At 38.1% G+C, this 24,866-nt stretch overlaps 1 protein-coding gene across 4 annotated transcripts; it reads right to left on the bottom strand.

Moving 5' to 3' along the window:
• Positions 1-19,208: 19,208 nt before the first annotated feature.
• Positions 19,209-24,451, bottom strand: LOC110114201 (serine carboxypeptidase-like 2). Of its 4 annotated transcripts, none has more exons than XM_020846998.2 (14): positions 24,276-24,451; positions 24,046-24,191; positions 22,754-22,830; positions 22,527-22,649; positions 22,327-22,441; positions 22,195-22,232; positions 21,872-21,973; positions 21,688-21,771; positions 20,911-21,066; positions 20,713-20,784; positions 20,297-20,415; positions 20,089-20,202; positions 19,882-19,927; positions 19,209-19,789 (listed from the first exon to the last, which is right to left on the bottom strand). In XM_020846998.2, the coding sequence occupies exons 1-14, from the start codon at positions 24,434-24,436 to the stop codon at positions 19,706-19,708; spliced, it is 1,437 nt and encodes a 478-aa protein (XP_020702657.2). In that variant the 5' UTR covers positions 24,437-24,451; the 3' UTR covers positions 19,209-19,705. The 4 variants fall into 4 exon arrangements, with proteins under 4 accessions (XP_020702657.2, XP_020702663.2, XP_020702680.2 ...); XM_020847004.2 differs by having other exon boundaries at positions 22,339-22,441; XM_020847021.2 differs by lacking the exon at positions 20,911-21,066.
• Between the last annotated feature and the right edge of the window lie 415 nt (positions 24,452-24,866).

Raw genomic sequence — 24,866 nt, 5'->3', positions numbered from 1 at the left:
GAACATAGTAAATCCATCATGCCAAACTTTTTGCAATTATATTGAATGGTACACTCTTTTACATCAAAATGAACAATTCAATAGATTGACTAGTCTATCTTTTATATGCTTTTGATGAAAAATATTGATGAGTCACTTTAGGCATAATATATACACATTCCACATACACCATGTGGAAATTCCTCTTCAAAAAATGAATACAATTTTCTTGAATGAAATCAGATAGCTTGCTTTAGTATTGAGCTACTTTTTATTACAAGTACTATTTCAAACTAGCTACATCTATATTCTTCATCGTGTTCATTCCGATACGAAGTCATCATCACCTTCTCCAAGCCTAGAAAACAATTAGCCATAGAACTTGTTGCTTTGAAATGAGATGATACACATTGATAGTGGACTCGCTATGCTATGTTAAAATAATGCTAATTTAGAATAATTTTTATTGAATGCTATTTACCACTTATCCCTGATCCTATAAAGCTCCTTCAACCAATCATAGCTGTGGAGGCCCCCTTTAGTGATCATTTCAGCCTAGGTTCTCTCAAACTCCTCATGATCACACTTGCTTAAACACATATAAAAAGGCCTATAATTTTGATGTTGCAATTGAAGCACCATAGTGTGGATGAAACTTTCTTGGCGATGTGCCATTGGCACAAACTATGATGTGCTTGAGATAATGCAATTTCTATTGTCCTAGTCATTGTCTAGTCTTGATCAGTAAATATTATTATGAGATGTTTATCACGCATTATTTGTATAAATATTTTAAACAATCACATAACTAATTCAATTGTCTTCTCTAATAGAAATGCCACCCCTAACAAAACGGTGATGTTTTTTGCGAACACCAAAATCAATATTATGAGCATAATTATAGTATATATTGTATGATTCCTTCTCACAATTATGAACTCCCTGTGCACAAAAGAAACATATTGAATCATATTGATATAAGTATGACAATACAAAAAAGTCACAGCGATACACAACAGTATACATCAAAACTATCAATAATAATACACACCAATATAGTTTTTATATAAACTTGTATCTAAGCTTGTACATAGAATAGAATTTCAGAGGAGTAAAAAAGATTTGTATGATACAACCTAAATCATTAAAAACTCTATATTTATAGAAAAATGGTAAAGCCTCTTTGGAGTTTAAAAATTTACGAATAATATCCCGGACATATCTCCCATGGTTGAATGTAGTAAGTCTTCCTGAGCGTTTTGCGTAACACCTTCCATCTCCTTAGAGAATTTAACGTCCCCCAAACTGATTTTCATCTTCATAGCCTCTTTCTCTCTTTTCTTCCCCAACTTTCTTTTGAGGAGAAATCCTATCTTAGGTGGGAACATTACTCCGCCAAAACCCTAAAACCTAAATATTAGATAGTCTTCCCACAAGAACTTCAAATATTTGGGCGCTTACGTGGGTTTCTTTTAAAAAAAAAATACAATTTGCTTCTGGACCAGATTGGGTCATCAGGCCGCGCAAAAAATTAGAAAAAAACATGTGACAAATATTATAAATAAACATATCAATATTGTATTGGAGTCTGGACGTAGAGCTACATATGGAGTCCGCACATAATAATTTCCCCTTTATGAGAGGCAAACTATCAAGGAAACAAGGGAGTATTTGTTATTTATATTTACTTACAATAATATTAAAATATTAACTGATATAAAAATTTATACATGAGAAAAGTGATATTATTTTAGATGAATTAATACCAATCTTGATATTTTCATAATTTTTAACAAGTCATTGATCTTTTGTGGAACATGTAATTATATGACATCAAATTTTTAGACCCCTCATTAATTAACCTCATTAATTAATATATTTTTAGTATGCTCAAAAGCTACGCGGCATAATAAGCTTGTATTATAAATTCAAACTCTTACTGCATTACTCATACTACACTATTAACATGTTCTCCTAAATTAATATGAATAACTATTCATGCATCTATTATTAACTAATAAGGGAAGGAGCTAGTCTCTAAACATGTAAATAAATTTGATCCATGATATCATCATATTTAGCTTTATCTTGAATTCTTATGTTATTTCTCAATCGCTATCTAACCTCCCTTCAAGTATATAAACACTCAAGGCATTCTATAGCACCAAAAGTCTTTTTTATGCAGAGCAATCAATCTTTTATTATTGTTAGTTCCAAGTTCTCCTTGAATAATAGTTGCCTTATAATCTAAAATAGCTTCATTTGATTTTCCATATTAGTTACAATATTTATACTTGTCTTTTATTAAGCATCACCGCCACATAAACAACAATATTGATTATTTGCATCATCATCTCCGACACAAGTCCTCACACTATAATTTGAGCATCTTTGGATACCACTCTAGCATAATTACTTTTCCCATTCTCATCATTATCATGTTTTGTCATTCTTACTATTCTAGATGAGTTTCATTCATGTCTTTATGTAGTACATACATGATTATGAAATGTAAATTTAGATTTATCTATAACATGTAACTTGATTGAGCCCTTACCCATGAAAATAATGAATGATAATATTTAAAATGTCGAGCAATGAGCCAAATATAATAACAATAGTCTAGCACAAAAATCATTCACCTACCCATACCCACCATACACACAACCAATATTCTACTACCCACCAACTCCACAGTCATTCTAGGAGGATTATCTATATTTATATAGCAGCGACCTAAGGGTACGATATCATCGAGGACGGATGGCCACGTGCTTATAGAGCCTAAAGGCGACACGTAGGTAAAAAATGTTTTAATTTGATAGTTTGATAACTATTTTGAAATTTATGCTTTATACAGCTTTCATCTATTGTGACATATACGTAGCAAGTTTGATGCTTCATATATATCTTGGAAGAAAATACCTCAAGAGGCACTGGACATTTGACTATGGGAGTTTAAGGTCAGTAATTAGCACTAATAATAATCAGTTTGCATTCTAATTACTCTTAACTCAAAATTTTGTGTTGTAATGCTGATATTTAGAGAGATTTATAGTTATTATCAAAGCAAAATGCAAAGATTAAAAAAAAAAATTGAAAATCATGGATTAACTCGCCTGTAATATATGCTTACATATGTTAGGAAGTCAGGTGAGAGACCACTTTGGATTATTGGGAAAATTTTTTTGTAAGAATTAATGGGAAAATATTCAGCTGGTAATTCTGCATGAATTTCCTTTGGAATCTTAGACAAAATCCAATGGTGTGAGTAGATGAAAACTGCTTTGGATATCGCTGAAAATCTGTCAGTAAAATCTTCAGAGGAAAAAGAAGAAAATCTGTTGAAAAATCCATGTATTCCTTTAGTGAACCCAAGAGTTCAACATTGAACACTCAGATCCATTTGTGCTAAGTTGGCTAGTTGAGTTCTTGGACCTGGCTCAAGTTACACACACACACAACAATGACATATATATATATAATATATATATATATATATATATATATATTACAGGCTAGAATATATGTGGTGGTAGAGTTAGAAAATTTTCGTCTGAGCATTGTATGAATATCTAGCACACACAAAAAGAAGATAAAAGAACACCAGTATTTTTACGTGGAAAACCCTGAAAAGGGGAAAAACCATGGGGCCACGCCTAATTGAAAAGTTCCACTAGTATCTTTTGAGATACAAGAGACTGATTCGTCCCACAAGTTAGGACGATCAGATTACAATGAGTTTCTTCTGAATTGAAATTCAGTTACAAATTTGTACGAAGATCTGGCATCCCCTGAATATCCGGCAGAATTTCGACGTTATTCAGGCGGCGGAAGGAACTCCGGCGGTGGTCGAGGAGGAGCTGATTCTCCTTCCCCTACTCTTCTTCTTCTCTTCTTCTTGCTTGAGTCCCCACTTATGAGAAATGATGGGTCTATTTATAGTTTTTCTGGAGTATCATGACTTGTAAATAGGTGTGAGATCAGGGGCGAACAGGGAGTGGTTGAATGGACGGCTGATATTGAATCCCTTGATCATACACCGTTCGTCAGTCATTTAAAGGCCTTAATGATGTCGGAATCCGGCGATCTTGGGCTTGTGGGATTCATCTCATCGAGCCGTTCAATTCTACTATAAGCTCGTTAAAATCAAAAACCATTTGGTAACTCAAATTGTGGTACGAACTTTCCAATATCACTTTGGGTGCTTGATTTTGGCTCATTTGGGCTTAGATTGAGTTAAATTTGGTGTCGTTGGGTTCGTATTTCCGAGACGCTCAGTTTGAATATAAGCTTGCTGAAATCGAAGTTCATATGTTCTCGAATTTAATTTTTGAAGTTTTTGATTTGATTTTGCCTCGAGATTCGTGCTTGATCAAGATGATTTTTAGAGGATATATCAGTTGCCCCCTATTTTCAGACGTCGTAGTTCCAGAAGTCCGAAAATACTCATCACAAATTTTGGAGAATTTTTTTTGAGTGAGTCAGACTTAATATTGTGTATAGGAGCTCCAAATGGCTTTGAAGGTGCCAAAATTGAGTTCAGAACATCAAAAAATGGTCCCGGGGACCACAAAAACTTATGATTTGGTCTTTTCAGGGCGAGAAAACAGACCCGGAACGGACCGGGAAGCCGAACCACAGGACCGACAGGTCGGCCACCGCCGCCGGCGCGGAACAGCGCTCGCGCGGTACCCCGCGCCCGCGCTTGGGCTACGCCTGCGCGGTGCTGCGCCCCCGCATGCCCCGCATGTGTTGCGCCTCCGTGTGCTGGATGTCGATCCGTGTGGTTTCCCCACGAATCCGCGTGCTGTTCACACCGTTTCAAGGAGAGAGAAGGGGCGGTTTGGCCCACCGCCTCAAGTGGGCCCCACCTCTCGTAAAAAAACTATTTTTTTGCCTTTTTTGGGTTGAAAAAATTTCTAAAAAATCCCAAAAAACTTCAAAAATTAAAAAAAAAATTAGAAAAATTAGGAAAATTTAAAAATGCTAAAAACTGTTCTCTTCTCATTTGAAGACTATAAATAGGCCCCCAAGGCCTTTAGAAAAATTGCACCATCTCTTCTTCTCCCTTTGGCTCTCTAACAATTGAGGCTTTTCGCTGTTTTTGAGTAGGTGATTTTCCATACCTAATTCAGTGCCCCTCCTCTTGTACAGGAGTTAGAGTTTTCTTCTTGTTCTCTTCATTTTTTCCCTCTAGCTTTCTGATAGTTGAGGCTCTCCGCTGTTTTCGGGTAGGTGACTTTGCCTACTCGACTCAGTGCCCCTCCTCTAGTATGGAAGTCGGAGATTTTCTCCTTCTCCTCTTTCTTTCTCCCTCCTTTTTCTTCTTACTCTAGAGGTTTTCCGCTATCTTTCATAGGTGATTTTCCCTACTCAGATTTGTGCCCCTCTTTAGTACAGAAGTTGGAATGGGTGATCATGCATCCACAAAAAATCCTCCCGCCAAAGAAGATCATCCTAACGACCGATCTGAGGGTGCTAAGAAGATCCACAAGGCATTGAAGACTGATGATGTTATCTCCACCATCACTGGTGATTCCTTGATTTCTTTTAGGAAAAAATTCCATTTTCCTAACGATTTGGTGATGAAGGTGCCGGCGAGACCTGATCGCGCTTGCTTTCCTCCCCCGGGATATGTGACGGTGTACGAATTTAGCTTGCGAGCGGGGCTGCAATTTCCACCACCCCCTGAATTGCTTGACATTCTGACGATCTGTGGAGTGAGTTTATCTTAATTTTCCTATAGGGCCATGTCGATCGTAATAGGCTTGATTGTGCTTTTTAGAGACCGCATAGTGGTGTTGTCTTCAGATTATCTTTCTTGGATGGGGCATCTCTTTAGCGATACGCAGAGTCATATCTCCTTTAGATCCAAGTGGTTGGATATTCGCACTCGGGACCCATTGAAAGACTGGATTAACGACTTCTTTTTCATGCAAAATGATTGGAATCTTCAAGAAAAATGGAGAAAGTTGAAGGAGTTGCCCATCCCCCTTCATATTGGAGTGAAAGATTTATTGAGGATTCTGAAGCTTCCTGACATTAACCTCCTCCGTTATGAGGTGTGTTATTTGAGCAGATACATAGACGAAGAATAATTATTCAAGGTGGGATTATCTACTCAAGTAGGGAGATCGCACGTACAGATATTGAAAAAATATGTGAAAGTTCCAGAGATCCAAAAAGATCAATCCAAGCGACCAGAGAGTGAGGGAGATTCGCAGGCGTCAAATAAGAAAAAGTCGGATGAAGTTTTGATGGTTGCCAGCAAAGGTCCTCATTTCTCTCCGTCCAAGATATACATTCCAGAGGATGTTTTAAAATATAAGTGCATCGGTCGTCGACGAGCTGATGAGCTGGTGAGTTCGCCCTCTCTCCTTTTCCCTTGTGTATATATATACATTTTCAGGGATATATTTCTCACTTGTTATCTCATTTGGAACAGCAACTTGAGGTGAATAAAACCTTGGATAATTGGAACGATGAATTCGTGAAGGTTAAATACCTTTAGGGGGAATATAAGAAGAAATATGATGGCAAAGTGAACGAGATGAAGATGGTGGAGGATCAACTTGAATAGTGTAGAGCAGAATTGGCAAACAGGATCACTTTAGCCTCCTCCCAAAATGAGAGGATGGATCATTTACATATATAGTTGGTGGAGGCACAGGCGATGAAAAACCAACAATTGAAAGATCAGCAAATCCTTGAAGCTAAGAACAAGAAGCTCCTGAATATGTTGTTAGAGAAAGAAGCTTTACTGTCAGTGTCTACGGCTGTATACGAGTTCAAGAAATCTTATACCTTCAACATAATTTTTGAGAACCAAGTTCAGGAAGCTCACGATCATATTTATGATGTAGAGGTGAAGGCTTTAGAGGCAGAGCTTATAGAAGATGGCTTCATCAAAGGTTTCATGAAGGGTGTTCGTGCAGCGCATTATAAGAATGGAGGGGATTGAGGGGTTGACTCCCAACCAGGCTTCTGGTGATCCTTCTTCAGACTCTGGTGGTGAAGAGTGTGTTGCAGCATATTTTTTGTTTGGATGAAGACGATGATGACCTTGAGATTCTGTAGGATTACTCTAATGTTGTATGTATCACTTTTGTTTTCTTTATAATGAATGTATGTGTGTTTCTGTTGTTCGTGTGTTTGTATGATGTACTTGATATTTTAGTGATTTATATATATAAAAAAGAGGTTTCTCTTTTTCATAAGTATATGAGATTGACTCAAATATTTTGGTGGTCTTTTTAGAATTAAATGAATGTGAGAGATATCTTCTTTGGATATCTTGACCTATCCGAGGTTGTTAATCAAAGCGTGGGCTTGATGATTTTAACCTGTATGGAAGAGGTCGGATCAAATCCCCTTGGGATTGATTGTTCAGTGATTGAGATATAATGTAGATTATGTATTTCTCGAATCATGTTGAGGAGAAGAAATAGTATCACGATAAAGTGAACGTCACATTACTGCATTATATAAGACAATACAACAATTCCTTAGTAAAGCTTAGGGATACAGAAAAAGTGTTTTTATACAATCAACACACACAGGATGCACGAAAAACTTGAAAGATACAACGCACAACTACTTGAGGGGACATAAAACAAGACAAATCCTACGAACAACATCACACAAAAAAGATAGTAGTATTAACTTCTACTGATATTACTTGCGAAGGTTGTCCACATTCTAAGTTTGGGGGAGTATTTTTCCACTGACATCCTTTAGTTTGAAGGTTCCAGGCTTAACCATAGCTACCACCAAGTAAGGACCTTTCTAGAGGGGGGAAAGCTTATTGCGTTAAGGTCCCTTTCCAGCGGCTTCGATGCTTCACAGAAGTAAGTCTCCAATGGAGATGGGTCAAGGTTTCACTCTCTGATTCGAATGACGAGCATTTCGTTGGTGGTATGCAGCGGTTCTAAGTGAGGCTTCATCTCGTACTTCAGGGAGGATATCTAAATTTGTCCTGAGCCTCTCCTCGTTGTCATTGGAGTCAAAAGTTTGGCCTCTGTTGCTCGGGACTCCAATATCAACTGGTATGACCGCTTCTGTACCGAAACAGAGGTTATATGGGTTTCTTCTGTAGGAGTTCTGGCAGTGGTCCGATAAGCCCAAAGGACATTTGGGAGTTCTTCAGCCCATTGCGCCCAGCCTTTCCTAGGCGTGTCTTCAACCCTTTCAGAATTGTTCAATTTGTAACCTCTGTTTTTGCCCATTTGCATGAGGATGGGCAACAGTTGTGTGGACAAGCTGAATATGAAAATCTTTACATAATGATGTAAAGATCTTCCCTGTAAACTGAGTCCCGTTGTTAGTGATGACTCTTGCAGGATTACCAAAGCGACAGACTATATTCTTTCATAAGAATTGTTTGGCATTCGCTTCATTAATTTTTTCCAAGGGTTATGCTTCCACCCACTTGGTGAAGTAATCTGCAGTCAGGATGATGAATTTTTATTATCTCGTGGCTATAGAAAAGGGTCCCATTATTTAAATTCCCCACTAGGCGAAAGGCCAAGGACTCTGTATTGATGCAAGCTCCAGAGCGGGTATATGAGCGAGATTGGAATGCAATTGGCAGTTTTTGCACTTTTGAGTAAACTCAAGTGCGTCCTATTTTATTGTAGGCCAATAGAATCATTATCTCATGATCTTGTAAGCCAATGCTCTCCCTCCCAAATATTCTCCACAAACTCCTAAATGAACTTCTCGAAGTGCGTAATCAGCTTATGAAGGCAGGAAACATTTGAGATATGGTTTGATGAAGGCGCGCTTATACAACTCGCCTCCAATAATGGTGAAGTTTATTTCTTGTCTTCGAAGTTTTGTTGCAGCCATGGGTTCTTCAGACAGTCTCTATGTTGTAAAAAAGATAAGATGGGATCAATCCAAGATGCCTCCCTTGGTTCATCGATTGATTTTATGACCCACGGAACATGAATACTTGGAAAGTGGATCTCCTCGATGCACTTCCTTTTATAGACATCTCCCATCGTTGATGTAGCAAGCTTGGAAAGAGCATCTGCTCTCGCATTTTGCTCTCGGAGAATATGTATGATCTGATGCTCTTTTATACGGGTAAAATATAACTTTGCAAGGCAGAAATATTGGGCCAGTTGTTGATTGTGGATATTGAACTCTCCTTCCACCTGAGAGGCGACTAGTTGAGAATCAGTGCGGACTATTAGGTTCTAGACCTCACAGTCGATTGCTAGTCTCAATCCGATAATGAGGGACTCGTATTCTACTGTGTTATTTATTGCCGGAAACTTGAGTCGGAGCCCATATTCAATAGTAATTTTATGAGGAGAAATTAACAATTTCGGCTTCAGCGCTAGAACTTCCAGAAGACCCGTCGACATACAATGTCCAAGATGGAGGAGAAGGCAAATTACTTTGCTGAATGTTAGACACCGGGATAGTGCACTCGACTACAAAATCTGCGAGCGCTTGAGATTTGATGTCGGGTCTAGGAAAGTAGTGGATGTCGAATTCTCCCAGCTATACAGACCACTTGATGAGCCTACCTGATGCTTTTGGCTTTTGTAAAAAATTTCTCAGAGGCAGATTTGTGTAAACTCTAATTGAGTGGGCTTGAAAGTAAGGACATAATTTTCTGACAGAATAAACTAACGCCAATGCCATCTTATCTGCTAAGGGATAACATCCATCTACTTTAGATAGGATCTTACTGACATAGTAGATGGGGCATTATACAACATTCTCTTCTCGTATTAAGACCGAACTAATGGCATGAGCAGAAACAGCTATGTATAAATATAACTTTTCTCCAGACGTTGGTTTAGAAAGTAGCGGTGGAGATGCCAAATTCTTTCGTAGCTGTTCAAAGGCTTCTTGGCACTCATCTGTCTATTGGAACCCATAGTTGCGAGTGCCTCTATGTACCTTGAAGAAGGGCAGATACTTATCTCCTGAACGTGCTAGGAAACGAGACAACACTGAAATTCTTCCATTTAGCCTTTGGACCTCTTTGATGTTCTTAGGTGGCACCATATCTCTTAACGCCTTGATCTTTTCTAGATTGGCTTCGATTCCTCTATGGGTTACCATAAACCCCAAAAATTTTTCAGAAGCGACTCCAAAGGCTCATTTGACAGGGTTGAGCCGCATATTGTAATGTCTCAACAAATGCAAGCATTGTTCCAACTTAGATATGTTGAGATTTTTTAAAACTCTTCACCAACATGTCATCCACGTACACCTCCATGTTACGCCCAATAAGGGTTTTGAAAACCTTATTCATGAGAGGTTGATAAGTTGCTCCAGCATTCTTGAGCCCGAAGGGCATTACCCGATAATAATACAATCCTCTGTCTCTTTGAAAAGATGTTGCTTCTTCATCAGCAGGATTCATCTTTATTTGATTATAGCCGGAGTAGACATCCATAAAGCTAAACATCTGATGTCCAGAGTTGTTATCGACTAACTGGTCAATACGAGGAAGTGGAAAGCTATCTTTCGGGCAAGCTTTATTGAGATATGTATAATCTATACACATTCTCCACACTCCACTCCCCTTTCGCACCCTGACAACATTTGCCAGCCAAGTAGGATAGTTCACCTCTCATATGAACCTGGCTTCCAAGAGTTTATCCACTTATTGTTTGATTACTTGCTGACGATCTGGTGCAAAATTTTATTTCTTCTCAATGATAGGTTTGCATACCAGATCAATTTTGAGGGAGTGTACAATAACTTCGGGGTCAATTCCGGGCATATCTATTGGACTCCATGCAAAAATATCCTGATTTTCTCATAAAAAATATGTGAATTTTTTCTTCTCGTCGTCTGAGAAAAGTGATCCAATCTGCACCTTCCTCGAAAAATATTCTTTAGAGATATGTATAGCAGTAAGGTCTTCTACAGGGAAAGCTCTTTGAGGGATATCCTCGCTCCTGAGATCAAAATCCTTGATGCTCAGAGTAACTGTTGGGCGTGACTTGACCTGCCTGAGATAGTAGGTTTGTGCTATTTGTTGATCTCCGCATACCACATTAACTCCTGTCAGGGTATGGAACTTCAGCTTAAGGTGAGGGATAGAGACAACAATCCCAAAAGTTGACTGTAGTGGCCTCCCAAATATAGCGTTGTAAGCTGATCATGACTTTACAACGATGAACTGAATGGAGTGTGTAGACTGTCGAGGAAATTCTCCAAGTACAACTGGGAGATTGATTATCCCTTCTGCTCGTATAGGTTGATTATCAAATCCATACAAAGGACCTGCAGCAGGTTGAAGCTTTTTTCTTGAGAGACCCATGTTGAGAAAAGTGGAATAGAATAGGACATCTACGGAGCTTCCATTATTCACAAGAATGCTTTTGACATTGTAATATGGGTCACCTATTCCTGCATTGATAACAAGCGGATCTTGATAAGGGGTTTTTACTCCCTCCAGATTAGAATCATCAAAGGAGATAGAGTGGTCTATACGAGCCTTTTTTGGAGTTGGATTTTCATTTACATCCAAAAAGACTTGGTCAGATAACAAGGGGCCTCCAGCGATTGTCTCAATTTCACCAACTGCTATTCGATTATTCACCGGTGGCCTCTGTTGATTTTTCCCCCCAGCGGGATGAGTTTCCTCTCGAGTAGGTGAATCTCAAATAAACTGTCGAAGATAGCCTTGACGGATAAGTCTTTTAATCTCCTCCTTGAGTTGTCTACAGGCTTCGGTAGTGTGGCCACGACTACGATGAAAGTGGTAGTACTGATCTTGATTTCATGTGTTCGACTTCAAAGGATGCGGCCATTTTCCTATATTTTGATCTCGGATTTCCATTAATACATTTGCTCGAGATGTATTGAGTGGAGTGTATTCCTTCTCCTATCGAGGTTCTCGCCGTGGTAATGGAGGTCTATGAGGTAGATTGTTCTTCCCTTACTTCTTTCAATGTGAGGTTGAATTATATGTCCCGGGTGCACCCTTGTGCTTCCTATTAGTCTGCTCAAACTGCTTTCTATGGGTGTTTATGGTTTCATCTGTCGAGATTTGAACTTCTACACGATAGATTAAATCAGCGTATGAAGGAATGGTGTCACGCATGAGTGCCGAATAGAAGGGGCCAGGGCGAAGGCCTCCAAGAAAGACCCCTCTCAAGAGTTCAGGATCCACTCATGGAATTTGTTGAGCTTCAGTGGAGAATCGCTGAAAAATACTTCTTCAACGATTCTCCTTCATTCTGACAGATTCCAGAGAGATGGGAAGAATCTTTAGCTATTCTTCGATTGGCTACGAACTGTTCAACAAAAGCTTTGGCCAATTTGACAAATGAGGGGATCGTCCTGGATGGAAGTGAATAGAACCACGTTCGAGCATGTCCTTTAAGGGTGGAAGGAAAAACCTGACTAAGGAATGCGTCTGAGGCTTGCTGGATATGCATGATGGTTCTATAATGGTTGATATGATCATACGGGTCAGATGTCCCATATTAAGACTCGATGCTGGGTACTTTGAATCCAACTGGAATGGGATGCTGAAGAATGGATTCAGTTAGAGGTGATGACTCATGGAAGTCCCTTTGTTAGGAGTAATGATTTCGTCAGGTTACCGAATGCATTCGAAAACCAATAACAAAATGCCACGTCACTAAAGTGCTCGGTACAGGCGCTGGGTACACTCGGTATGATTGGTATTTTTACCGGACGCAATAAAAATTCCTTTGTTAGAGAGTTTGCCTCACATCCCCTTGGGGGAACTCTTCCCGTACCAACCTTCGTAGTTCATGACGTAGGGCATTGTGAGGTAGTTCAGCAATGTGTGGTTGGGCTAAGTCTTTTGGGAGATTTGGGAGAATGTGAGGCTGCCGAGTTGAGGGCAAAGGATGTGTAGAACTTGTTGTATCAACAAGTTCGTTATCCTGCCGTGACGGCGGATGCCTTCTTAGTGGAGGAAGACGAATCTCTGTTTGGGGATGTTTGAATTGAACATCTTCAACCCGTGATGGATTCTGAGGGTGAAGAACTTCCTTCCGCTGTGCTAGTGTTGGTTGCCGATTTTCTCACAGGAGTTGAAGGATCTTATTCTGAGATTCTTCAAACTTTCGGATTCTCTCTTCTAAAGATGGTCATGAGGTTCTTTCTCTGGCAGCATTCTGCCCCCCAAGATGAAAATGGGCAGATATCGGGCGTCTATGATTAATAGACTGATTTCTGGACTGGTGGGAGTTGGAGCGAGAAGCTCCAACGATACGACTGCTACGCCTGTTGACCATCATAGCAATAATTGAAGTTGTGGGATAATGTTTCTCACAGACGGTGCCAAACTGTTGCGGACTAGAATATACGCGGCGGTAGAGTTAGAAAATTTTTGTTTGAGCGTTGCACGAATATCTAGCACACACAAACATAAGATAAAAGAACACCAGGATTTTTACGTAAAAAATCCTAAAAAGGGGAAAAACCACGGGGCCACTCCCAGTTGAAAAGTTCCACTCGTGTCGTTTGAGATACAAGAGGCTAATTCGTCCCACAAGTTAGGACGATTATATTACAATGAGTTTCTTCTGAATTAAAATTCAGTTACAAAGTTGTGCAAAGTTCCGGCGTCCCCTGAATATCCGGCAGAATTCCGGCGTTATTCAGGCGGCGGAAGGAACTCCGGTGGTGGTCGAGGAGGAGCTGATTCTCCTTCCCTTACTCTTCTTCTTCTCTTCTCTTTCTCTTCTTCTTGCTTGAGTCTCCTCTTATGAGAAATGAGGGGTCTATTTATAGTTTTTCTGGAGTGGCATGACTTGTAAATAGGTGTGAGATCAGGGGCGAACAGAGAGTGATTGAATGGACGGCTGATATTGAATTTTGGACTTTTGGTGCAATCAATTTTAACTTTGCATTTGCATTTTCAAATGTAACTTTTCTGACTTCTTCATTATGATTTGCAAGAAACTGAAATAGTTCTACATAATTCCCTTGATTATTGGAGCTAGAAGATTCATCATGTCCACGAAATGATAGGCCTTGGCGAATAAGAAATCGAACACAATCAACAGCTGCAGTTAGCATAGTGCGATATTCTTTCTTTTGCTTTTCTTCTTTGCTCGACCATAAAGCGGGAATACTATGCTCTTGAAGTTTCATTAAAGCCTCACATTTATGTCTTGCCTTGTTGTGTGCACTGTTGTGATCTCCAACATGGCTCAAAAGCTTCTCTTTTCTCTTCCAATTCTTAAATCCCTCACCAGCAAATACGTCTCCTCCACCTTGGGAAGTACTAGCTTTATCTTGAGACTTAAATAAATAGCAATATAGGCAAAATACTGCATCTTTTTGTACACTGTATTCTATCCAATCAGAAAATTCTTCAAACCACTTTGAATTGAACCTACGTGCAATATTTTCTATGACTGTTTGGGGGAAACAATGATTTTTTGGTTGATGCGGCCCTTTTAACATATAAGCTCTACGAACTTTATCACGCTCATTCACATCATAACTCCATATTGATGGTCGAAGGCCAGGATCAGCTAGAAGATTGTTAATATCAATTTCGACACGTTCTTTTCGCTTCAAGAATCTTTCCATTTCTAGTAAAATAAGTAGTTTTTTGGTTAGGCAATCTATCTAAAACATATCAATCAAGTTGACATTAACTGAGAATGAGTTGTATCCTTTTAATGAAATTTCTGTTTCTACAAGTCTACAAGTAATACAAGTCTACAACTAATAGGGATGTTAAGCTATAGGTCATCTCTAAGTTGTCATACCATCACCATAAGAAACAAAGTTTTACCAAGGCAGCTTAGTTATGCTTAACATCCACCATCAACCTGGCTCTTCATGCTGTGTACGACACTAATCCTAACATAAGCATACATTTAGTACCTTATTGATTTTCACTGTATAGTTGAAGAAAATGACAGAATTTCTATCTAAACAAGGTAGCACCATGGTTTAGGATTTTCAAGCCCTCTTTCATGCCTCATGAATGCCAGATTATCACAATAACAGGAAAAATAAACACAACAACAGGAAATGCGGCGACTGGCGAGTTACCTTGAGGTCGTGAGCACGAAGAGCGAGCCGAGCGGCGAGATCTGCGCTTGCGGTGACTGCCGTCTACCGCTCGCGAAGACGAAGCCGGCGGAGACGAAGCCGGTGGAGACGTTGAGGACTCCAGGCCAAAATGGAGAATGCTTGCGATTTGCCGAAGAAGATGCCCCACTGCCGAGCGGAGACGAGTGCTCTTCACTGCCGAGCGGAAGCGGGATTTTGCGAAATAAAGAGCGGCTGGAATAGGGACCGTTGGCAGGAGTTTAAAAGATTAGGGCAAAGAGTATTTTGAGGGTGGGCAAATTACCAAAACTATCCCTCTTCATATACTTTTTTTTTTTTTGAGGGTGGGCATTTGCCCACCCTGAACATTACGTGGGTCCGCCTGTGTATATAAAACTAATATAAGATATTAAATATATATTTTATCTTGTATTAAAACATTAATAAAATAAAAAAAGGCCCAAAATTTATTACCATATAGAAGCAGCATAAGAATTTAATTTAAAATAAAAACAGCTTCTGCTGCTCCATAATAAAGAGAATGGCCAAGTATGTCTGCAATCAATTGGTCGGTAGATCGAAAGGTAAGCAATGGCCCTATGCGATAAATGATATAACGTGAAATATAAACGAGCAATGGATTATTTATCAAGTTTAATAGCCATATATTAATTCTATAACTCTTAACGTATCATTACAAGTACTACTCTATATTTGCAAAATCGTATGAGTATAGAGCTGTCAAATTAAGTTGATATGTTGAATTTGAATCCGATCTTGATTCAGTTAAGTCGAACTTAGCCCGTTTTATAAACTAGTCAAAAAGGTCAATTTGAATGTGACCCAAATAATCCGAATCTAACCCGTTAAACTATTTTAGTTTAGAAAAATTATGACTTATTAATTATAATATTAAGAATATTTGATAAAAATTAAAAAGATTGTTCCTGCAAATAAAAAATCAGCACTTTAGAATTGAACGTGGTGCTTAAATAGAGCCTATCATTGATTTGATTTTGACGGAAGCACATGCATGTCATGTTGAGCTACATCATGGCCTAATCTTCTTATGGCTTTTGATTATCTGGACTCTTCGCTCAGTTCTTCTCCTTTAGAGAAAAATTTTTGTTTCTCCATCATGGCTTGTATTGTTTATCAAATTTGGAGGGAGAGGAACAGTAGACGGTTCACTAATATTTGGCTTTCTCCCATGGCGGTGGCTGATGATATTAAGTCTATTATTTGAGGGAAAAAGAAGAAATTGAAGAATTTGGACAGGCTCAATCATAAATATGCTGGAATTTTATGATTTTAGTTGCGATGGATGGTGTTATCTCCAAGATTTTGCTGGAAGGTATTTTTTGGCCGGGACGATGATGTTAAGAGAGCATTGCGGGACTGGCTCTAGTGACGGTTTTTCTCTGGTCCCTTGGACGGCCCATGTGCCTGGTTTCTGGATCCCTTTTTTTGCTGGCCTGTGGCAACCGGGGCCAATTTTGATTGGTGGTGTTTATTAGCCAGTCTGAAGTATACTGATTTCTGATGTATTTTGTAATGCTCTCTTTGTTTTCCTGAGTCCCCTCCTTCACCCCATTTGTATTTTGGATTTTTTATGTTTTGATTTTTATGGGGAATTTCTCCTTTAACGATGGAGATCTTCTCTTATTGTTTTTTATTTCCTTTTACTTGTAACTTTCTGTTTTATTAATACATGAGCTAAGGCTCCAAAATTTCCCAAAAAAAATGTTGAGCTACATCAATCAATAAAAGGCCAACTCCTAACAACTTCTAAACAAAATATATTTTATGATATACGGTCAAATAATACATTGGAGAAATTTTATAAAGGAGCAGCATTATTATCAAAATTAATAAAAAGAGCATTAATTAAATAAAATTTAAATAAGAGCAAATACGCCGTGCAATTTGACGTACTTCTCACATAAGAGAGAGAGGGGATACAGCCATTTAAAAGAGTGTATTACTCTCATAAAACTTAAAGGAGAGAGAAGGGGGAGAGAGAGAGGGAATGATGGCAGCTGGAGAGAGAGAGAGGGAGATTGAATTTAATAATATAAAATTTTATATGATAAACTTTAATAATTTAAATTAATACATTTTATTTCAATGACAGCTATGCATTTCTGCAATAAATCTAGAGCTGAATTGATGTGGACTATCCTGACCCAACGGACCAGCATACCACCCTCTGCCACACTTACTGAATTTGCTTCCTCCACTACTATCTTTATTTGTGTTTTATTGCTTATGCCAACTAGTGGCCACCATAGAACATTCTCTAGTTATTTCCCTTTTACATCAATTAGTAGTTATATAGGAAGTATTATACAGAAGGTGCACACATGATATGAAATATTGAAAGCAGCTTATTATCCTCTTTCTCGTTTTCAGCATCTTCTTCTTCATTCTCTGTCTTATTCTTGCCCTGTTCTTCTCTCTTTTCTCTACAGGTTTTGCGGTTCCACACCACATTGGTATCAGAGGCACTAAGTCGCGGAAACATAAATGTGGCACCCCTCACGGATTGTCTCAAGGACAAGGACAAAACACTGCACTGGACTCAAGATTAACAAAATAGTTTTGAAACTATCAAATGTGCACTGAGTTTAGCTCCGGTGCTGGCCATTCCCGACTTCGACAAGCCGTTTCATGTGCACACAGCTGTGGACGTCGGGGCTATCCTGTCACAATAAGATCGGCCCATTGAATTTTTCAGTGAAAAGTTGAGTCCCGCCCGCCAGGGTTGGTCTGCCTATAAGCAAGAATTATATGCCATTTTCTGAGCATTGAAGCAATGGGAGAATTATTTGCTCCAACAGGATTTCATCTTGATCAGCGACAATCATGCACTCCAATTTATTAACAGCCAAAAGACGGTAAATAGGTGGATCACCTTCCTACAACAACGATTTAGTTTCATCTTGAAATATAAATCGGGAGCACAAAATAGAGTTGCAGGCACACTAAGCCAACACACAGCTTTAGTAATCAAGTTGCAGACAGAATTACAAGGACTCCAAAGTCTTAAAGAGTTATATGCCACAGACAAAATACTCCAAAGTCTTAAAGAGTTATATGCCACAGACCAAAATTTTTCTTCAGCTTGGACCGAACTGTCCAATTTTTCTGCTACCTCATTCTAGGACTTCTCACTCTGGCTTGATTATTTATTCAAAGGAGATTTGTTGTGCGTACCAGATTCATCATGGCGAGAGCATCTTATCAAGGAATGCATAGTGGGGGATTAGCCGCTCATGCGGGCAAGACCAAAACACTAGATTAGATGCATAATAGATTTTATTGGCCACACATGCATCGTGATGTTATAAGATTTGTGGAGAGGTGTCCAATTTGTCAAGCATGCAAGGGAACGGCCTAGAACACCGGGTTATATATGCCATTACCACTGCTGAATTCAGAATTCCATTTGGAAAGACTTAAGCATGAATTTTGTTTTGGGATTGCCACGAACAAAGCGAGATGCATATTCCATAATGGTCGTCATCGACAGGTTCTCCAAAATGACTCACTTCCTCGCTTGTAAAAAGACTTTCGATGCTCTCAACGTGGCTATTCTCTTCTTTAAAGAGATCGTCCGGCTACAGGGAATGCCCTGCAGCATTACATCGAACCACGATGACAAATTTGTAAGCCAATTTTGATGAGAATTGTGGAAATGCCTAAGGACTGAAATTAATCAACTCTGCCTACCATCCACAAACCGACGGCCAAACCGAAGTGGTTAATCGCTCGCTAGTAAATATGCTACGATGTGTAGCCCATGAACACCCAAAATAGTGGGATGATTATTTAGGCCAAGCAGAATTTGCATATAATTCCATGGCCAACCGATCCACCGAACAATATCCATTTAACATTGTCTACACTAAAGTGCCTAACCACGTTGTTGATATTTCTATCCTCCCTAAATGGAAGAGCAAATCAGCATTTGAAACCACTGAAAATTATACAAAAATGCTAGAAGATGTCAAAGCCAAGCTATCAGCTGCTAACGATAGCTACAAACAGGTAATCTTAGCTTTGCCGATGCACAGGTGAAAGGCGGTTTTCAATCCAGGTGATCTGGTAATAGTCAGAATGCGCAAAGAAAGATTTCAACCATGAACTTATTCCAAGTTAAGCCCACTCAAAATTGGATCGGTACCCATTTTGAGGCGCATCAATGATAACGCCTATGTTGTGGATCTTCCACTAGAATTTCTAACTCCAACAACTTTTAATATGTCCGACATCTTCGCTTACAAGCCATCTCATACAGGTATAACCCACTCAATTTTCTCAGGTGAGGAACCTCTCGAAGCCGGGGAGATTTGATATGGACTATCTTGACCCAATGGACCAGCTACCGTCCTCTGCCACACTTACCGAACTTGCTTCTTCCACTACTATCTTTATTTATGTTTAATTGCTTATGCCAACTAGTGGGCATCATAGAACGTTCTCTAGTTATTTCCCTTTTACAACAATTAGTTATATAGGAAGTATTATACATAAGGTACACACTTGATATGAAATATTGAAAGTAGCTTTTTATCCTCTCTCGCGTTTTCTGCATCTTCTTCTTCATTCCCTGCCTTGTTCTTGCCCTGTTCATCTCTCTTTTCTCTACAAGTTTTGCGGTTCCACACCATGAATCTGTGCACATTATGCGTTGCATGAATTACAGTAATCTGTGAGAAATCCACCTTCGAAACATGGCTAAACATTCCTTAGCCTTATATTCCGGAGCTGTGTGTCCAGCACCCTATTCATAAGATACAAATACAATCAAACCAAGCTTAAGAAATCAATTACAAGTAATTAATTACCAAGAGCATTTAATATGAAAAGCTTTACCTTAACAGTCGCAAAGGTCAGATTATTGGAGTAGGATTCTGTGTATCTATGGAGCCAATGAGAGAAAAATGAGCTATCATTATGTGCTATTATAAAAAATTTAAAAATAAATTCATACATTCCTCCAAAATTAACCACGACCAACTATAGTTTTTTTTTAATATATATTATTTTCCCATTATTAAAGAGCAAGTAATTAAGATTTACCCAGCAACTTGGCCACCCACATGCCATGATCTCCACCGGTCAGTGACAGAGAATTTAAGGGATTTTACCCACTCCTTTGTGCCAACAAAAGGGACAAGCATGTCATGATCACCGCTGCACCAAAAGAAACAAATATATGTGTCTGAGAGATAGAGAAACAGATTGAATGATTGAAAAAGTTTCTGTCAGCTAAGTTTGTGCCTCTCACCTGTAAACCAATGCACGATACCCGCTGGTTGTGATATTAACCTGATATTTAAGGCTGCTGCTTATATCCTTTTTATAATAATTCAAGTCAAGGCATCTCTGCCACTCTTTCACTGTTCCCTATTTCCAACATATAATTAGTAGATAACATTTGGAAATAAATTGGGTCTGTATAGCCTGATTCAATTTTAAGTTATTTTAAAATATGTAATTTTTAAATAATTATATTAATTTTAAATTAAATTTATGTGTTTTAAAATTCATCATATCCACCTAAATTTTATTAGAGTATCCTCATCAAATATTTTTCTATAAAGTTTTTACGGATTTGTATTTCTTGCCCAAGTTGCTTCATTCAAACATAATCGATCAGTTCCATGCATGCATTTAATATGAGAATAACTCAAAATCTTATACCTTTTTGACATTGAGAGCCTCTTGAACAATGTTGCTGTTTGCCCATATATACATGAGATAATAAGCATATGTCTGCAGCCATATTTGTAGTCAGTGTACCCCACCCAATTATTTATTAATACTTAATTATAAGAGAAACTCTTCTTCCAAAGCCTTAATTAATCATAGAAAATATATAAAATAAGAAAAATCAATTACTCTGCACTTGAGTTCAGGAATTGGAGGCCCGAAAAGAACTGTGTTGCTCTCCTGTACCTGCATAGACCTTCTAGTACCAGCAGTGTTTTTGGGCTTAGGTGCAGCCAAACTGCATTTGGGCTCCAAAATATGTGATGTCATAAGCTCTGACTTGAACTGCATATGCATATTCGATGAATACACCATAAATTATTGCCCAAGGTTTACCCAACCAAACATGACCCTTTACTTTTTGATACAGAAGACCTATGTTGTACCGATACACCTATTTATGAAGGCGCGCTGTATCCGATACACCGATACACGGATACGCCTCCGATATTCCACCGATACGTGTCAGATATACCAAAGCCGTATCAAATTAAAATACTATTTAATTTCAAAAGGACACGCGTATCCGATACGAGTGTCCGTTGAAAAACAAAAAGAAATCCGAAAAAAAAAGACGTGTCGTATTTACTTCCGTGTTTGCGAGCAAGTTTCTCTCATTTCCGATATGGATTTGAGTCTCTTGATGATATGAAAATATTAAAAATTACTAATCTTTCACTTGATGAGCATGAATTAGAAGCTATGATATTTATTGAAGATGATATAGAAGCTCAAAGACAAACCAATGAAGAAGATAATTATATCATTCCTTCTATTGAATAGTTGAAACTTCATGTGCCAGATAATTTAAAATAAAAAATGCAGAATACTAAAGGCAGAATTAGCCAAATCATGAATAAAAACATGAAGAGCAGAGGGGAGAGAGATGATTGCATGGATGCTTACGTCTTCAAAGATTTGAAGAAGAGAGGCACATGGAGGTCTCTTTGGATTAACGTAATCTTCCCCTTCGCAATTCTTATTAATTCCCTTAAATGGAAACAAGGTACAGAAGCACATGTGATTATGTGTGTGTGTATATAGAGAGAGAGAGAGTATTTGGACGACAAGTTTTCAAATAGAATATCACCTGATATAGTTCGTCTGAAATTATCCCCATTCCGAAGGCAAATGGTACTCTAGCATTATAATCAATCAACTCACCTGTTGATGGGTTACCAATCACATAGCCCTGCAGATTGGAATTCATACAAATAACATTCAATTAATAGTGCAAATTATTATCTTTATGAAGGAAAGAAAAAGTACATTAATAGTTAGTGTTTTCTTTTAAGATACAGCCGCATGTTTAACTAAATAATTATTGCAATAATTGATAGTTAGACCTAATAATAATTCAGTGTATGTACTATTTCAAAAAATTTACTGTTCATCAGTGTAATCAAGGGTGACCTGAATATTAAATTTTGGGTGTTCCTCCAAATCATTTTCTGCAGTTCAAAATGGTTAAGGAATTGACAATGTAATCACTAAACAAAGATCAAAAAAATAATAAATTAATATTGAGGAATATGCATCGCGTACGTTTTTTATTACCATTTAAAAGATTATGAACCACTAGTGGCACAACCTTTCCGGCATAGGAATCACCAGCAATATACAGAGGATTTGAAAGGAATTGCTGGTGGTCTATAAGCCACTGAAAATTAAGAAACAGGGAGTTCAATCATGAATACATAATTCATAAACTAAAAACAGTTATGTAGTCCAATTTCTTTGCCAACCTTTCTGAGAAATATTATTGCATGTTTTGACCAAGATTTGTCCCCAGTTTCATAACCTTGTGGATGATTGGAGAAAGAGAATCCAGTTCCGACTGGGGAGTCCAGAAATATTATGTTGGAAATCTACAAATTAATAAAACGAAATGAAGAACCACACATATTTATGAAATTAAATCATTCAAATATTGTTATGTATCTACGTATATTGTTGCAGATAGATAGCTCACCTTGTTCCAGGAGTAAGGGTGATAAACTAAATTTGGCAAGCTCCCGTTGTACCTTTCTGATATGAATTTTAGTGGGCCTTTATAATATGTTTTAAAGCAAAAGAAATATCTAATCAGTAATCCATGCATTGAGAGACATCGCATGAAGCTTTGATTGAGTGAAAGAGGCAATTTTATGGCCGTTGGGCTAGAAACATTAAGACCATTATTGCATTACTTTTTCTTATATTATAGGATTTTTTAAAAGTTGAAATAAAATAAATATAATATGAATTTTGAGACATTTGGATCAACGAAGATCACTACTTTCTTCACATTTCAAAATCCTAAACGATAGGAAATTCTGGAATTCTCATAGCATTCTTTATCAACTATCTGTCAGAAGATTAAGATTGCAGTTTTTACCAAAGTAGTGAAATGGAAAAATGGATGTGTATTGTTGGACATGCTTTAAAGAGGCGCCCCCTTCTATGCTCTACTCGCTCTCTGTTTTTTCTTGTTTCGAAGTACTTCAAGAACAGAATCCTGCATGACCCCTGAGCTGTTTGGTTATAGAGATCGGGCAAGGATGACGGATTGCACCTTTGCTCCCCTTGGATGTCAGTTTGAAGCATATTTCTAGCATTTCATGGCATTCTTATGCAACCAGGGGAATTGTAGCCTTCATATTGCAATTCAAATTACTGAGTCCGCCCTCCCTACTTGCTGGTTTTGTGTTGCTTTTTGTGATTTTGCAGTTATTTTGATGTGTAGTTTCGGTTACACATGATTTTTTGATATGTTTTTTGTTTTACCCTCATTTTTTCTGTGCTTGGTCTCATCTTTTTGATTTCCTTACCTTCAGGTAGTTTTTCACTTTTTATTTTACGCATGTAACTTGTTCTTCTTTAATACAAAATTGGCAATGCCCTTTATTTTTCCCCCCCCAAAAAAAAAAAAATCTGGCGCTAATTAGTTTTCCCCTCACCCGCTTGCGCTGCCGCATCCTCGCCATGTTACCCGGTCGCTCGCGGCCCTCTCGCCCGTTACCTCCTGCTTCCTACCACATCTCCTCCCTCCTAAGTTTCTTACACATAAGAGAGAAAAAAAGAAAAGCGAGAAAGAGAGAAACAATATTTAAATGCATTTAACAAAATAATTTTTTTTTGTATTTTTAAAATATGTCTACCTTGAAAACATCAAAGCAAACAGTCCAATCTAAAGGGCACATTAGAAGAGAAACCAATACTGAAACAAATAGTCATAATGCAAAGATCATAGACAAAATTTATAGACGAAGAAGAGAAACAGACCGATCTCGAGAGAAAGGCCACTAAAAGCAGAGCAGCCAGGTCCCCCAGTAAGCCATAGGAGGAGTGGATCCTCACTCGGGTTTCTTTCAGACTCTATGAAATAGTAGAATAACTCCACACCATAAACTTCATCCACTTCTATATAGCTGAAGACAAGCACACATAATTATTAAATAGTTAGACTCAAGCTGGATTGATTTAAAAAGAAAGTAAGGAGAGAAAGAACAAACCCAGTTTCTAAATGGAAAGGTAAAGCACCCTGCTGCAAGAAGCCTGGGAGATGAGTAACTTTGAATGCGGCTGAGGCAAAAAGAAACCATCTGAAGATGCAAAGGAAGAAGAGAAATAGCAGCATAATGGAAGGATGGGCATAATTAGCGGCCGGAAGCATAGGGAAGATTTTAGAGATGTATTTAGAGATTAATGGTGAAGATGCTAGAGATATCTCAGTCTCAGAGATATAAATATTTCAGATTAGAAGTAGATGGAGGAGACTATAAAGATGATGCTGACATGACCAAAATATCAGTTTTTTTTTTTTGGAGAAAATTGTGGGATATTATTATTTACAGGGGGAGGCAACTGATCATTTGATGGGACATCATACCAATCCTGCATTATTTTTTACCAGAGAAAAAAGAGCCGTATGATAATTTAAATACAATAACTTGAACGAACATAAATATTTTAATATATTTTTAAGATTGCATACTTTAATATGATATTTTAATACCATCTGATTTTTCTTTAATAATAAGTTTATATGTGACGCACATAATTTTGTATTTGAATCAATATAATTTTTTTCTAAAAAATGAAAT

The sequence above is a fragment of the Dendrobium catenatum genome, unplaced genomic scaffold, assembly GCF_001605985.2.
Source record: "Dendrobium catenatum unplaced genomic scaffold, ASM160598v2 fragScaff_scaffold_986, whole genome shotgun sequence".
NCBI lineage: Eukaryota > Viridiplantae > Streptophyta > Magnoliopsida > Asparagales > Orchidaceae > Dendrobium > Dendrobium catenatum.
The sequence above is the reverse complement of the archived record's forward strand: the minus strand, read 5'-3'. Positions and strand labels throughout refer to the sequence as shown.

Excerpts from the sequence above, each read along its gene's own strand:
- LOC110114201 (XM_020846998.2), bottom strand. The coding sequence starts at position 24,436 with ATGCTTCCGGCCGCTAATTATGCCCATCCTTCCATTATGCTGCTATTT. Across the intron at positions 22,442-22,526 it reads CAATAATATTTCTCAGAAAG|TGGCTTATAGACCACCAGCA; the intron begins GTTGGCAAAGAA and ends CTTAATTTTCAG. Across the intron at positions 21,772-21,871 it reads TTTCAGACGAACTATATCAG|GGAATTAATAAGAATTGCGA; the intron begins GTGATATTCTAT and ends TTTCCATTTAAG.